Here is a 16,693-nt window from a genome sequence, read left to right on the forward strand (position 1 = left end):
TATAATCAACAGAAAACGAATACTTTTTATTTTCTTTATGGCAAATAAAAAGCTGATCATGCACCCTGCATTTTAGAACTAGTCCGGAACAAAAAGTTCAGTAGCCAAGAAATTCCAAATTCTTCCTTTGGTCCAGGAATTTTCATTCAATCACAGCTGAATGTGATTCTCACCTGCACAGGACCAGCAGCAGTAAAACCCTGCGTCTGTGTTGTGCCCTGAGCCAGTGGTGAACGAGTTTCTCCTTCACCGCTGCACGGAGCTGCAATCAACTCATCCCCGATGGCATCTCCGCTGGAAGGCAGCTCCCCACTGCTTAGGGAAACCCCTGCGTGAAAAACTCCCCAGGAAAATCCTATTACCCACCCAAGTGCAGAGGCACTGTTTTTATATAGTAAGTCAAACTCTAGATTTGCTCAACAATTCATTATTTTTTAATAAGGGAATAGACAAACATCTCACCAGCTGTACACTGGCATTTCACATTCAGAACCTGTTGATTTATTTTTTATTGTAATGTATCAGTTACAACATCTAAAACGCAGAGGAGCTCCCATTCTTTACAAAGAATGGTATTTCAAGAATTAAAATATTCATTGTCTTAAATGCCAGTTTGATAAACACATCCGGAATCACAACCGAAATAGCTTGTCGAGGTGCATTCAGTGTCACTGATGGTTTTACAACCACTTTTTGCACTTGTTTCAGGCTATCAAGGAGCATTTCTATCTGTAGCCATACTCTGTATTGACAATGATGTTCAAATAGATCTATTTGAAGAGTTAAGATGGAAGACTTGATTTGAATTTGGGGTCTAAGTGAAAAAATGCAGAGTATCCCTAAAAATGGCCAAAACAAAGATTCGCTGATAAAATCCTCGGTATTTCCAAGTACAAGAAAAATGTACAGTTAATCCAATTTAGCATATAATACCCTCAGCTCTGTGTCTACGATTTCCAAAGACTCCCACCTAGCAAAATGACAGCTATAAGCAGATCCAGAAACAACCAGCGTGTGCACGTTCTTCCCTTTGCCTACTCAGTGCAATCTTGCCATGAACTTCATTACCTTCTGCCAATCAACCTGGTCTCTCCTTGGCGTTCTCTCACACAGAGACAGAGCTACGCTGCTCTAGCCACAAAAAACTCCTACAGACAACAGTAAAGGGTGCTAACTTACAGTTCACTTCGATTCTCAGAAATATTATTGTTTTTTTTGCAGCAATGCAGAAATACAAGTTACATTTGGTATCCTTTCTTAGCACGGCAAACTCTGGCCCAAATCTTACTCATTTTACTTAAAAAAACGAGCTAGCTCGGAAGAATATTCTGACAAATTATATTTCAGATACCCAGGATAACAGCTCAGCATGTGCCATAACTTTAAATAGAACTACTATTTTGTATCAGTCCTTCCTTGGATCCAAGGAAGGGAGAGCTTATAGAACAGTAACTCTGAGAAGAGTTCCTAACAGAACACCACCTCTGAGTTTAGTGTTGAAAATTGTGCCGAAGGGTACAAACATCTCTTATTACAGAAGGTTTGTTTCTGTGTGCAATTTTTTTTAAAAGTTAGACAAAAAGACATCAGGAGTCGGGTAATCCTGAAAAATAGATTAGTACTGCCTAGGTATTTCTTACACCATCAAGGATATTGAAATTATTTTTCAAACTCATTAAAATATGGGTAAGTTTTCCATATTAAAAGAAGCAAAAATTAACACTCATTGGAGCTTTAATTAAAAACATAATTACATTTGACAGCTAAAATAACTGTTTTTTGGAAAAATAAAACACATTAAAACCTTACTTGTACACTACAATAAAATTTTACCAAAAAAAAAAAACACCTCAAATGCAAATTGTTCAAGTACAGCCAGTGTACAACTAAACTAGTTAGAAAATATAACTTAATAGTGATTTGTTTCAAAATATATACATCATGTTGGAAAAAAATAAAACCAAGAAACCAAGTAATTACCAAGTTTCAAACAGAGTTTCATCAAAATGAGGTAAATCTATGTCACCAGCCATCGAGCTTGGTGCTGAAATGGAGAACAGATCTTCAAGGATATCTTCCCTGGTGGGGCTTTCAAAAGCGAGTTTTTTCACACCGGGTTTGCTCACGGTATGAAGTTCGTAATTACTGTCCTTTACAGGACTGTAGTAATTGTGGTCCTCGCTTGTCATTGCTGCTTGCGACACAGTGCTCTCCTCAGCAGGCAGCGCTGCTGGGCCGCTGCTGTCCACCATTTCCATGTACATGCACTCATCCTCGCTTCTTGGAACCTCCGAGGAAGCAACAGTGGAAGTAGGGGACAGCAATTCCGCTAGTATTTCATCGTTGCTATTACGACTAGCGCACCCCGAGTTCACGCTGAATTCAGAAGGATTACCTGCAGCATCAATCTGATCCTGCAGTTCCCTCAAGAAGCTCTGTAGCAACTCACTGTCACTGTGAGATTCGGTCTGTGACGGGGTGTTCACCTCCCCCGTCACGGGTTTTCCACGTTTCATCTGTTCCACCGCCAGTCTATCCAGCGAAGCCAACTTCTTCTTCTTAGCATTAAGTTTTTTTAACAGTTTTAGGCGAAGCTTTCTTGTTTTGTCACTATCTGACTCTTCCACCTTCCCAGCATTATAGCTCGGTGAATGGAACTGAGTCGTTTTACCAGAGGTACTCAGCGTATTTCCCGACTTATTCCAATTTGGGCCTTCAAGAGCAGCATGATTTTTCGTAGGAAGACAAGTGCCTTGAGAAAATCCTTTGAAATTTGATAAAAAATTAGTACCTTTGCTCCAAGGAAGCGATGACTTTGGGGCCTCAGTTGTTTTGTTCACGCCTCTGCCTTGAAATCCCCCAAAGTTACTCGCTCTTTTAACTGGCAACGGCATGTCATCTAATTTTTGCACTGAGGGAGTTTTGCAACTTCTCTCAATCTTTGGAGCTGAGGCACTTGAAGGCATAAAAGAAGTATTCTTGCTTAACAGTTTTTTTACCCAGCTTCCAACAAATCCTCTTTTTTGGTCTTTGTGCGAAGGCTGAAAGGAATTATTATCAGCAGAAGAATTTGCAACCTTAGAATGAACTACAGTTTTGCCTGCACCTTTCAAGTCAGGTGATTTTTGTCCAATATTCCCTACTGGTGGCAATTTATGGTTTATCCCTACTTCTGAATTTAAACCCTGTTCTCTGTTAAGTAAATTAGCTCTGTCATCTGTGCTTTGAGCAAGCGATGAGTCAAGTGGGTCGGGGTTGTGATTTTGGGGCACAGGAGGAGTGATATTTTCTGGGTTCGACTCTTGTAGAGGTAAGCAAACGCTGGAATTTTCAGGTAGTGTGCGTGCGTTGTTCATAGCTAGACCAGCTGCAGCAATCTCACATGGAGTGTTAGGTGAAAGAGCTGATTCCTGCTGTTCCACTGTGCCCATTTCAACAAGGTTATTTCCCACCATCTGTCCGTTCGACAGTGATTTACATTCTGAGTCAACCTGAAGCTCTTCGAGCACCAGAGTTACAAGATCATCGTGTGCCAGATTTTCTAAGCCATGATGAGTTTCAACCTCAGCTACCTGCTGCTGTTTCTTATCTGGAATTCTCACGGAATCCACTTTGTGATGTTCTGCAAGTATTTTGTCTACGGCGTTATTAAAACCACAGTGCAACCCTGTGGAACTCGACTGTGCGTTATTAAGAGGCGAATCTTCAACATTTTTCCTCTGAGCCTCGGAATTCTGTTCTGGCACATGGGATGTTTTCTTTTCCCAGATACCAATATGAATCTCTCCTGGAGGAACTTCAAATCTTTTATGTCTCCTGCAATATGGACCCTTTAAATCATCGCATTCAAGCCAAGTTCCTGAAAAATAAATAGCAACCAGTGTAAAGACTCAGAGACTTTTAAAATTGAAGTCACTATCCTCTGACACTTGTCAAACATTTTTATTAACCCATTCCCCTGACAGGCAGAAAATAATCTTTTTTTCCTCCATTCTTTATTACATCAGAGGAAAAGTGGGAGGTTTCCACTGCGAAAAGATCACCCACAAGCAGAATTTGCAGCAGTATTATTACAGGTCAGACTAGGTCAACCAAAAAACAAAGCTACGTCTTTTTGTCTTTGCTAACGATGTTGGCATCTTGACTGAAAATACCTGCACGCGTCTGAGAGAAGAACTACCTCTAAAATTAAGTTTCTCAGTAGAACTTTTCATTGCCTGAGTGGGAAGCAGGGGGGGGCTTAGGAGAAACTGATCATGTTAAGAATCTGCCTCGTCACAGGCAAATTCTTCACAGATCATGAACAAATATTTTATAGCTTTAAAAATTAATAAATAGATTTACAGAGCATATACATGATGTATAGGATGTTCATAACCAGGTGCTTTCCAGCTGTTTCCCCTTTTTATTTCTTCTTAAATTCAGGCAGTAAACAATCTTCATACTGTCAGAACACTTCATAAGACAGCACCTCACTTCCTCTGCACCAGCATGACAATCAGTATGCCAACTTTTGGCCTTCTGTGATTATGGTTTTCCGCTCAGGCGAAGCTCTGCTGCTGCCAATGGTATGGCCATCATGCTATTAGCAATGTTTGCAACATGGATTTGTGCCTCTCACCCCTCAGGTGCAGCAAAGTTCAGAAATGAAGAGATACGTCATTAATGCTGATAGTTCCATAGGTTTCCCCATTTCCAATCAAGAAAGTATTAATAACTCGCTTCAAAATAACCAAGACTATTTGTTCAACAGCCATGCTTAGACAGGATTTTTTTAACTTTTACAAAGTTATGAAAGGAAATGACTCTACCCAAGTAATTTTTAACAGTGAGGACAGAACACTGCTGAACAAGTCAATTAAACCAAAATGAAACCTTCACCCTGACCAACAAAGTTCCTACAGTTATTCACAAAATCCTAACACGAAGTTTAGGATACAGACAAAGAAATCCTTGTTATTGTATATGGACAGCTGAGATTATTCAATAACCCACAAAACACTATTCAATGTAGAACTCAAAGTATTACACCAGAATTTATGGTTCTTACCATCAGGATTCAAAGACCAGGTTATGAAATGCTTCTTATTTGTTTGATACTGAATAACAGATGTTATTTCGTAGAAATCTTCTTCAAACTGAAATGAGTAATTCCTCAGGCTGTTATGTGGCAAACCTTCCACAAAATGTATCATTAATATTGAGGGTATTCTAATAAAGAGACAATAAAGAAACAGTTTATTACAACAAAAGAGTGGCAAAAATCCCTCATGGAAAATTACAGTGTTCATCCCTTTTAAATGCTATTTGTGATTTCGGCATTTAAGTATTTATCAGAGTTTAAAGTTCTGTACCTCTTTAAACCTAAGGTAACAGTTTGTTTTTGAAAGCGATACTATGTTCAGTAAATGAGGTCCCAGAATTTTATCCATTTTATTTTCAAGTTCACATATTCAAACTTACTTTTCCAAAATCATCCGTCTTCTTTGAGATCTGTCACTGCAATTATTACAGGGAGCAACGTGAACAGCATTAAGTGGATGCCAATCGGGGATTATATTTGTGAATGTTGTTAGTGTTTTCCTACATCTGGAAACACACACACACACAAAAAAAAAAAAGAGTAAGATGACTTGCTGATCAGAAAACAATGAATATACGCACTTTACAAGGGGAAAAAGTCACAAAAATGTTGTGACAAAGACGAATTCTATTCAGATGCATGCCATTTGTGTGAATTCCACTGTGACTGCATCACATCCAAGTGAGCGCTGGATTCAGTTCTGCCAAACACTATCAGTCCCCGTTTGTTCTCAGCAGCTCCGTGACCTTCAGTTGCGCATTATTTGCTCTTTGTCCCTTAGCATGTTATCTCTGCTCCCTGTTCAGTGCAAGACAGGGCTTCCACCAGGATCTGCATAATTCACTAGCTAATACAAAGTGTCAAGGAGAGAATGAAGTGGTAACAAACTACCTCACAATACATGTTAAACAAGAGTTATTTTCAAAGGACAGTACATTCAGAGCAGAGATTGCACAGAGGTTATATTGTACGAAAACACAAGGTACGGGATACGAAGTAAGGTAGCCTCTTCATTCACTAGCCACAGGAAGGATTTCCTCTACATTCAACCTACCCCAGATTTTTCAACCTTTTAAAAAACAAAGTATGTAACAAAAGATCTTGAACACATCTTATTAACCAGAACTACACATTAGCTGGCTGTCTAACAGATATAATTAGTCTCTTCGCACTTGTGGATCTAGATTATTGTATAAACTTTAAATAATGGATAGAAACAAGTATTTTTCAAGTAAAATGAGCTGTCTTCTGAAGGTGCCTCTTCTGTTGACTCTTAAAAGGAGCCAAAATGACCAGCTGGCACCTGCAGCTACACGAACTAAATCAATTCTCAAGAAATTACTTCCCTGTAATACTATTTTAAAATATATAAATTATGTTTGCAAATCTCTGATTCTTCGTAATCCAAGTGAACATTACAGATATCCTTCAAGAGCAAACGTGTGCCAGGCACACATTCTTTAGAACAGCAACAATCTGTACACCATCACTAAAAGATGAGAGTGGGCATGGCCAGGGACTTGCGGTTACCTAATATTTCTTTCTTAATGAAGAGATGACTCATGAGATAAGACATGACACAATTAAACCAGTTGCAAACGCAAGCCTAAAGAATCACATAAAACTTCACCAACAAGCTTAAGCTGTTCCTAACCCAGAGATGTGAAGAAAAATCACCTAACAGATGCAGATTTTAAAAGGTACGGTACAACAGTTACACAGAAGCTATCTATATATCTATAAGGCTCACCGGTCCTGGTGTTTGTAGCCACAGCATATGCATTCAAACTTCCACGAAAATGAATGCAAAAATAGTTTCTCAGCTTGTTGATCCTGTTTTAAGAGCAGAGGGAGTGCAAACACTGGACTTTCCTCCTCACCTTGAAAGACGGGGCAGAAAAAAGAGTCACTGAGTTTGAAATGGGAAAACAGTACTTCAAAAAGGAAGATAAGCTTACTGCTACGATTCTAATTCAAGCTATCCCTCTAAGGCTGTACTTCTAGTGCTCACAAGCAAAGGGATTTATCTGTGTTACCAGGTTGTTCTCAAAGGCAGTTTCATGAATGCAGCATAGTTACAAAGACATGGATACACTCTCTAAACTTCACAAACAGTAAATAACAAAACACCTAATCACACGGTAAATTACGTGTGTCACAAATTGCAAAATGTATTTGCAAGCTGTCTTGCAGGCGTATGTACGTACATATTTTTATGTGCTGACATGCTAACAGGCTTTACCTGTAAAGTTTTCTGAAAATAAATACTGAGCTGCTGCACTGACTACTTACCCAATCCACATTTAAGCAGAGGCTGAAGCTGCGTAAAAATTCTGCTTCTGATTTCATTGAGATGCAATTCTGCTTTTGGAAGAACATCTATAGAAAAAAAAACATACGCTTTCATGTACTTATGTGCGACACCTCTACCCTTTCCCACACATATGTGAACACGTACTCATGTTCACATGCACTCATTCTCTGCAAACAGATACCTTTCACATTGACCAACAACTGCCTAAAACTGTTGGTAAAAATAGACAGCGCTTGGTATTAACTGATTTGAAACTTACAAAAGAATTTACAGAAGTCAAATGTTTTACTGCAGTCTGCTAACCCAAAACAACTCAACCTGACTTAAATTATGGCTAAGAGTGCATACCGATAGCTAGATGGTAAAGACATGTAAGATTAATGTAGGCAGACATTACAAACCCTAGGGATTTGGAGATTACGAGTAGATTTTAAAGCCTAAACGTTAAGATCAAAAGCACAAAAATTTGCTTACATGCTTTGGAATGACACCAATACAATTTGTAATAAAGCATTTAAATGTTAAATACTAAGTTCCTAAGACAGCCTTTTCAATATTAAAAGCTTATTTTAAAATTTGTATACATTTATATATAAAAGTATGTATTTTAAATTTGCAAGTTATAGTACTTATGCATGTACATTCTATAAGCACAAGCAAGAACATAACTTCCACTACACAATCGAGATCATGACTTGCACAAACTAAAGGATGTAGAATAGCTGTGGGAACCATTTCTTGCTTATAAAATTTATGTAAAAAAAAAAAAGGTAAAAACAGTTTCTTGCAGCTCTATTGTTTTTGACTGTTTCAGAAAAGAGCCACATGTAAAAGATGCTGAAAAATTAGATAGAAGGGCAAAATCAGTACAACGCCTAATCTCCATAATAACACTCTTCTTCCAGTCCCCTCTGCACTGGTGCCCAAATAAACTAACTCGTTTTGCAGCAATTCCTGGAAATGAAAAGGTTTAAGCTCTTTCAAACACTACCATATCAGAGCGCCCTTCCTAAGGGAAGCAAGCTAACATCCCCACTCCCCCACAAAGGGCTCTTCCATACCAGAGCTCCTTTGCAAACATAGCAGCAGCGCATCAGAGGGGAAGGAAAAATCTCTGAGGTGGTGTGACAGTAGAGGGCTTCCAGGTAACATCTGAAAACCTAAAAACCAACCTTTCTGGTAAATAGCATATATGAACTACTACAGGATTTATTTGGATTTTTTTTTTTTTCCTCTTCAAAGTACTTTTTTCTCTGCCACAAGGTGGATTAAACCATTTTTGATATGCCCACTGTTCTTCCCAGGAAAGATACGATATTCTTTAAGTTATCTCATGCTGTTCTAGTACTATAGTCTATATATTCCAGCATACATTTTTCCTGGAATGCCTACTGAAAAAAAAATCATAAAAGGTATTGGTTAGCCAAAGATCTGCAGTAATTCTGTAATGGCTGATCTCTTAGAAGTTCAGACTTACGACTCCAACGGGTCCAATCAAAAGGACTAGGAAAAATAAATCTTAATTTAAGAGCCTTAAACTGGATTGACAGTACAGAAAATGATCAAAGGCCATACTAATAGATTACAGTGACACATCCTCCTCTAATTCCAGCTGTGCTGCATAAGAGGTTGCCCTCAGCTGCTCATCGTGGCCCCTGTACTTGGAGGTTACAGCCCTTGAATCTGTTAAGCTGCACATGTGAGTATTTACTAAAACTTTCCAGACAACATAAACCAGGTTAATACGTTTGACTAATTCTGACTGAAACAGGTTAGGAAGCGTTATCATCCACAGCACAGCTTGCAGACCCCAGGGGAAGCATTCCTCAGCGAACACAGCTGGAGCCAGAGAAGAACGTAATTTCTCAGTGTGAATAAATTTAGTGCTATAAGGCAACTGCCCATTACACAAGGATATAAACCACAACCAAAATGATCCAAAATGAAGATTAAGACGTAAACAGCATTGCAATAGTTAACCAACATAAGGGGAAGGAAAAAAAGTATGTCTTAACTACTCGATTCGCAAATTCTCTACTTGTTATCACAAAAAATTGTCATGGATACTTAGTATTTGATGTCTGCTTTCAAAGGGTGCACCTTTACCCCAAGAAAAGCAACTGCAGAGGTTACTGGGAATCTGCTAGATAAAGCACACAACTCTGCAAATTCATGGTACCGAGCTGTAACTCATTCTTTTGTGATCTTGAAATAGAAAGGAGGCATATTTAAGTGCACCGTATTAAATTCCAAATATATACATCAGATCAGTTTCCATATGAAAAAACAGCATCTGAATTTACTCACCTTTTAATTTACTCCTTTTACAGGTATTCAGAAGCACAGTTGCTTGATTATATTTTGTTAAGAGTCTCTGGAGTAAACATTTTTCATCATCACATTTTTCCGTTAGAGCAAATTTTAATGTCTCTAAGTGTACCAACGCTGACAAAATGCAATTCAACCAACAAAGATTATGCCTGTTTCTCCACTGAAGACATAAATCTGTGTTATTCGTGGAACCTTTATCACCTCTGAGCAATATCTCAGACGTTGTGCAGTGCTCAGGATTTGGCAAGAGTTGTTTTCTGGGACTAGGAGTCTCAGGCAGATTTTCTTGATGGCTGTTGGTGTTGGTGGTCGTTTGGAAATCCACCTTCTGCTTGAAGGACTCCCCATTACTAGGTTTTTGCTGGTCATTTTGTAACACATCACGTGCACTTAACTTGGGGATAGGTAAGCTATTCTCACAGCTTTTGACAACAGGGTCCGTATTAACAGTCTGCTCAACATTTACTGCCTTATTAGTCCTGGCTCGTTTTGGATTTGATTCAATGGCAGAAAAGTCACTGATATCACACAGTTTCCTTTTCTTATCAGTAGATGGAACTTGGTGATTTTCTGAATCGGCAGAAATAACGATGCTGTTAAACGGTTTATAACCAAGTGGGTAGATACACTAAAGGAAAGGGAGAAAGTTACAATGAGATCTACAATGCAATTTCAGGTGAACAAGAGCTAAAAAAGTACAAACATTCTCAAAATGGAATGTAGAACTTGTGTAAAATGATACTTTAATGAAATCAATTTGTAAATTCAACATATGTAAGATAATTTTATCCAACTACTGTCTTATAAGCAATTGTGAATTATATCAGTAGTAATAATCAACATTGCTTTTCCAGCAAAATCCAAACTCTCCACTTCCAGCCCCAGAAAGACACCCGAATTCTGCTAAGGAGAGCCCTCTTCTCTCATTCTGCAAAGTCCATTCCTCTAGGGTACAAAAATTTGGCATAATCACCTCTGGCTTGAAAGCTTACTGCTGCCAAAACTGGCAAGGTTATCTATCAGTTTATCCCGATGCACTAGACCACACGTTGGTAGGGTCTTACAAACGTGGCTGTTCTGCAACTGGGAGAATGCAGTCAAATCCCCCATTCCCCATCTCCAGAGGCGTAAATCCTTATGGCAAAGGCCTGGACACAAGCCAACAATCAGTGTAATACCTGAGGATTTTCACAAAGAAAAATGGACTCTTGAAAATTGATGCGGTAAGTGCGTAAAGCTTGGATCTGGCCCTTGGCTTTGCAGACTGGACAATACTCAGGAGAAGTTATCTCCACAGAATTACAGCTCTAAAAAAAAATAAAAAAGAAAAAAAAACAGCTGAAAAACTTGTTTTTTATGTATTATCCCAAGTTAAGACATACATACACACCAAGATAGAAAAGCAATGTGTAACTTCTAAGCATGTAACACCTAACATAGTATAAAAAAGTCAACTAGATTAGGTTTTGTCCTTATTCATAAGATATATATTCATAGGGTAGCATGATCTTTGTGAATTTATCTTTTTACTTAAGCATTCAAATTTTTAGTAAGTTATCTTTAACAATGCAATTATGCAGCATTTCATTTTATTCATACTAAACCAAAGGACACTTATTGCCAGGGAATACAAGCTCAGATCTTTGAACTATGAATAAGTTTTCTTAGGAATGCACAGTCATAAAAATAGTGCCCATAAGAAGTTCATAGACACAGATCTGGTTATAATAATCTTTCGCCATTGTTATAGATTTCCGTGGAAAATAATTTTGAGATTTATTTATTTTTTTGTAAAATTAAGACCAATTAAAAATCTCTCAAAGCAGAGAAAAATATGAACTTTGCACACATGTAAAATAAGTTTCAACTGACTTTTCCCAAATACCCCACCATGTGGAGTGTCGATTTCCCTATACCAGTCCCTTGTCCAATCACTTGCAAACCATTTGTAGTCTTCTGGGTATCCATCACTCTGAGCCACTGGCTAATTTATGTCACTTGTAACAATGTCATGACCACTAAGGATTTTTTCAAAGACTCCTGAAAAATAAGAAGCGAATACAACAATTAAAGAAAAAATCAGTTAAATTTTGGAGAAAAAAATATACCAGCAATAATGCAGCCCATATTTTCTGTGAGAGTGAATTCAGAAGAGTATTTTCTCGATGGAAAATACTTACTTTCTACTGCATATAGAACTCAAAAGTTTAAATCAAGTCACATACCAGATTTAACAGCTTTAGGCCCTGAATTTGCAAACTTATCTATTCTTTTCACCCTCAAGGTCTCATTTATTTTCCAAGTGCACTATACTTGGCAGAAATGTAGATGTCTTGCCCAGGCATCTCATCTTACTGTATCTAACCCTCAGAATTAAGGAATTTCTTTAAAAATGGCAACGAGCTCTCACACAATTATAGGTAACTGCAGAGGAACAAAACAAAACCAAAAGCCCAAAAACCACTTCAGCAGCTTTCAAAACAGTGACTTTAATGCATAATAAACTATAAAAAGTTTATCCTGCAAATGTAGCCATTTCTAACTACAGAAGGACATCCTGCCGTTACTGTTGGGAAAATTCTCCTGTTATTTTAATGATGTTATAGACTTCCTAGCAAACTGAAGTTCTTCTGCAGTATCATTGCTACATAAATCTATTCCATGTTTTACAACTCACATCACAGAGTCCATTTCGTATGATTTCTGGAATTCAGAGCCAAATTTTGCCTTTCTCAGATGTCATACATACACACACACTTATGGTCGAAGACTTCAGTACAAACAAGCAAGACACATCAGAAAGCAGCTCCTTAAGCCCTTATAAACCCATTCCTTCGCTGGCACTGAAGCTAACTGCATCTTGAACCAGTCAGAAAAGGAGTTTAAAATTAAAGGAACCAATTCTTCTGTTCCTGCTGACTTCAAACGGAAAAATAGCTAGAATAAATATATATCTCTTTAAGATTCAGAAGGACGTCAAGGTAAATTGAATAGCAAATTCTTCAAGGTTAGTATCTTCCTTTGAGCCATGACTGTTTCTTGTTCATAACTTCCACTGACCAACATCCTTCCCCGCAGCATGATGCCCCTTCAACACTTCCTTACACTACAGAACTCAGATTGCAGTTCCTTGCAGAAAAGTTCCTTGCAGAAAATGCCAGAAAAGGCATTCTCGGAGACCTGAGTAAATACCATTTCAACCCCAAAACATCCCTAATCCAGGGCAAAGGAGACCCTACAGAACTGGACAGATTGTTAAAAATCAACAGTATTACTACATTTTTAAAAGTGTAGTCTGCAAAACGTAACAACTCATTTCAAATCAATCCCCTACGACCACTTGAGAAGGTCAAAACGAGATGCTGGTGTGTCCTGCTGACACTTTCAAGGTGCTCGGCAGCACTTTTCAGAATTAACCAGGCTGCAGCATAGCATAAACTGACTTATAAAACTAACGGCTTTAACAAAAGGTGATGAAGTATCAAGCCATGTGTGCCTTAGAGATTATGTTTAGTTTTCAAAGTAGGGTGAAAGTGTACAAGCAACACGGTCCCAGACTCACTCAAGGTAAAACTTAGTAGATTAACTAAAAGTATAAAAGTCTATTGGACTATAAAGGAAAGCCAAGCTCTCCAACATCTGACATGGCAGCAATGGCACTATGACACCGTGCCTCAACTCTCTCTTACCATATATTTAATCTAGCCAGGAGTTTGATTATTTTTATAGAACTAATGAAGTTGTGCAGGTATCAATCGTACTAAAATACATAGCAACTTTATGCTCCGCACTATAGCTAAAAAGAGAATGTCTCTAACTTTTTCCAGAGGGCTTTCATACAACTCCTTGGCCTGAAGCAGTGTCAGGTCTCTAAAATAAACAAAATATGTAGATGACATGACTGGAACCCTAAGCAATTTCTCACCACATAAATACAAATCATCTTCACGCACTCAGAAAGGTCAGCAACACTAACAACCTATGGGTTATTCCTTTTTAATAATGCCTTGATTTTATAAACAATATTTGTTTCTTTGCAAGTCTCTGTTTACTTTTCTGTCCCCCTCTCAAAAGTTAATTTTTTTTTCCCCAGGCATTTCCCTCTGTATGTTCTGTTACTTCTGCTCTTCTTTTTTAAAGCAGAAACACTGTTTTGAGATGTACAATGCCTCCTCGGGCGACACTGGTAGTAAGGTGATGGTTGGACCAGATGATCTTGAAGGTCTTTTCCAACCTTAATGATTCTAGCAGTAGCGCTACAGCGCAGGAGCCCACGCCATTTATTGCACTTATGAATATAATAAACATTAACAAAATTATTAATTGATTTTTTTTCATACATAAACCGCCAGTGAATAAAATCGGTCTGCCAGTCCTAGATGCACAGAATGGGTCCAAGGGGCCTGTCTGTACATCAGTATGTGTAACGTTACAGCAAGCTACCGGCGACTGCTGCACGAAACACAAAAACTGCACATCAGATCTGCAGCTGCCACGAAAAACAGCCACCTAAAAGCCTGCTGGACGAAGGACTGACACAACCCATTGTAGTAACGCGTAATATCTGCATTACAGATAGAAGTGTGCTTTCAAGCTTACTGGGTCGTGCTTTAAAACATTTCTGCTACTTTTCTTAATTTAAAAATGTAATGCAAAATGTGCTGTGGACCTGATATAATTACTGGGCTGCTTATGGTTCCCTGGGTAATCTATGGTTCCCTAGTTGACCCAAAGGCTCACTGCTGCATGATAGGGGTGTTTCTGTTCTCTTTTCTCCTCTTTCCCACTCCCACACCATCCCTGGCGGCTCACATCCTCACCAGCCTTTCCACAAGCTAACTGAACACACAAAACAGCAGGAAACTCAGTAAAACACAGCAGTTTTTTCTGCTATTTTTAATAAGTTAAATCGGCCTATGAAAAGGTCTGATGAGCTGTGGAGGAAAGAAGACAGAAAACAGGGAAAGTGTCAAGGACTTCTACACCAAAAGGGACCTTGGCGTTTTGATAAGAGGAGCTATGCCTTGTGACACAATAAAAACAAAAATCATTTACAAGCTGCAGGTGACAGAACAGTGATTACATTTCAGTGAAGAGAAAATCTCTCTGCTTAAAGGTGATAGGGACACTTGAGAATGAAGTCCTTGTAAATCACCTTACAAGTCTTCATTCCTTCATGAAGGGAATGTTGGAGAGAAAGGATGAAAAGAAACAAACTAAGGTCTGAGGAAAAAAAAAGTCATACAAATTTATATTCCCTGTGTTACTTGTTATATATGTGTTCTTTACATCTTTTTTTTTTAAAAATCTGAAATTAACAACAAACTAAAGATAAAAAGAATGATGTTGCAAAGCAAGCCAGCTTGCAATGTGATTGCTCTGCCGTTCCAAAAGAGAGCTGGACCTCTCTGAAATGTCCTGAGGTAAATGCTTTGATGAGCGTATAAGAAGGGGACAAGGATTAAGCATTTTATTGTCATGTCATTGAGCCCTTGTGATAAAATGGTGAGTTAGATATCAAAAACGGAGCCTGAACTAGTGCAGTTTATTGCAGCTGCCAGTAAGAGATGCAAGATCTCAGGAAGGGGCTTGGTGCAGGCAGAGCCCCAGCCTGGGGGCCGGGGGGGGTTAGGACTGCAGCTGGAGCTGGCTGCTGCCCTTCGACACCAAGAGGTGTCCAGGTGCTTCAGATAAAGCTACGGTTAAACAACCTCCTTAGTTTTTAGTCCACATCCAGTGTGATCCATACTACGGAACGGCTGTAGAAGGAAGAATACACGGTTAATCGTCAGAGCACCGGCAAAGAGCACATGGGGAACATGCGTGCGTAGACACACCGGTACCTCACCCTGAGGGTGTTTTATCGAGCAGTGCTTCTACCAAGCGCTCCCTGAGGGAACACGCGCCTTAAACCCACAACTACTGACAAGAAATACTCAGTCGGCATTCGGCACCGCGCAAGGCGCCCGCTCCACCGCCACCTCCCTCACAGCCCAACCGAGCCAGGGGGCTGGACGCCGCACTACTCACCCGCTGCCAGGCTCTCGGCGTCTCCCCTTGCCCCCCTTCGCTTCCCCGGGCTCCCCGGCCCCCCTCAGCGGGCTGCCCCACGCGTGCCAGGCGGGCAAGGGCCGACCCCCAGCGGCCCTTCCGTCCTCCACCGGGCTCCTGCCGCCCCACGCCTCCCGCCTCAGCCGCGCAGCTTCCGGCGCCTCCCCGCCGCCATGTCGGGAGCCTGCGCGCTGCGGGCTGGGGGGGCGAGGGGGCTGAGGCGTCTCCTCCTCCTCCTCCTCCTCCTCCTCCTCCTCCTCCTCCTCCTCCTCCTCGCTTCCCTCGGTGGCGAAGGGCTCTCCTCGCTGAGGTGGCCGAGAGGGCATCTCCTGGTCGGCCGTGGAGGTTGGGTGTGTAGGAGATGAGGCTGGAATCGCTGGGTGTGTGATGCTCGCTTGCCAACGCATCCCCTCCTTAGGCTGCGAGGAGCTCGGTGCCGACAGCGTTAGGTGCCATCAAGGGGACCGGTGTTGGGCACCTGGGGCTGTGTCCCCTGGGCTGGGGAGAGCAATGAGCCTGGAAATCCTCCTGGTGATACCATGGCAAGTGCCTGCTCCCTGCCTCTGGCTTGCTGGCACCGCACCCTTGGTCAGGGTTTGAAAAAAAACATTTGTCGTTGTATGCTGTACGTCGTGAAATAATAGTCTGTTGGCTCCGTTGTAACATCTGTGAGCTGGTTTTTGCTGTATGAGTTCTTCCTTCTCTTTGCATAGCGATGGTTTGAAGTTTGAATTGATGTGTTAGGGTGTCTTTACTGGAGGGTGTTGTTTGCCTGACTGGAGACAGATTGCAATGACATTTGGTAATAATTTTGTGAGGAGTACTTTTTAACCTTGGCTTTTGATCCATTATTCTCATTGGTTTCATTGTGGAGGATCTACTTCTTTTCCCCAGGAGTGTAAAGCGCGTTGGGG

At 40.1% G+C, this 16,693-nt stretch overlaps 1 protein-coding gene and 1 long non-coding RNA gene across 6 annotated transcripts in view; one reads left to right on the plus strand and one right to left on the minus strand.

Moving 5' to 3' along the window:
* Positions 1-1,716: 1,716 nt before the first annotated feature.
* On the minus strand, positions 1,717-15,907 carry USPL1 (ubiquitin specific peptidase like 1). 5 transcript variants are annotated; one of them, XM_083820902.1, is made up of 9 exons: positions 15,759-15,907; positions 11,672-11,768; positions 10,907-11,035; positions 9,705-10,356; positions 7,376-7,462; positions 6,834-6,963; positions 5,464-5,589; positions 5,051-5,211; positions 1,717-3,859 (listed from the first exon to the last, which is right to left on the minus strand). In XM_083820902.1, the coding sequence occupies exons 2-9, from the start codon at positions 11,672-11,674 to the stop codon at positions 1,977-1,979; spliced, it is 3,171 nt and encodes a 1,056-aa protein (XP_083677028.1). In that variant the 5' UTR covers positions 11,675-11,768; positions 15,759-15,907; the 3' UTR covers positions 1,717-1,976. The 5 variants fall into 5 exon arrangements, with proteins under 5 accessions (XP_083677028.1, XP_083677025.1, XP_083677026.1 ...); XM_083820899.1 differs by having other exon boundaries at positions 11,601-11,768; positions 12,406-15,899; XM_083820900.1 differs by having other exon boundaries at positions 11,601-11,768; positions 15,759-15,882.
* Positions 15,908-16,056: 149 nt separating this feature from the next.
* Positions 16,057-16,693, plus strand: part of LOC310892753 — a 36,909-nt gene continuing 36,272 nt past the window's right edge. The window contains exon 1 of the long non-coding RNA XR_014578377.1: positions 16,057-16,367. This is a non-coding gene — a long non-coding RNA (uncharacterized lncRNA). The remainder of the gene's footprint in view (positions 16,368-16,693) is intronic.

Source organism: Anser anser (assembly GCF_964211835.1).
Source record: "Anser anser genome assembly, chromosome: 1".
Lineage (NCBI taxonomy): Eukaryota > Metazoa > Chordata > Aves > Anseriformes > Anatidae > Anser > Anser anser.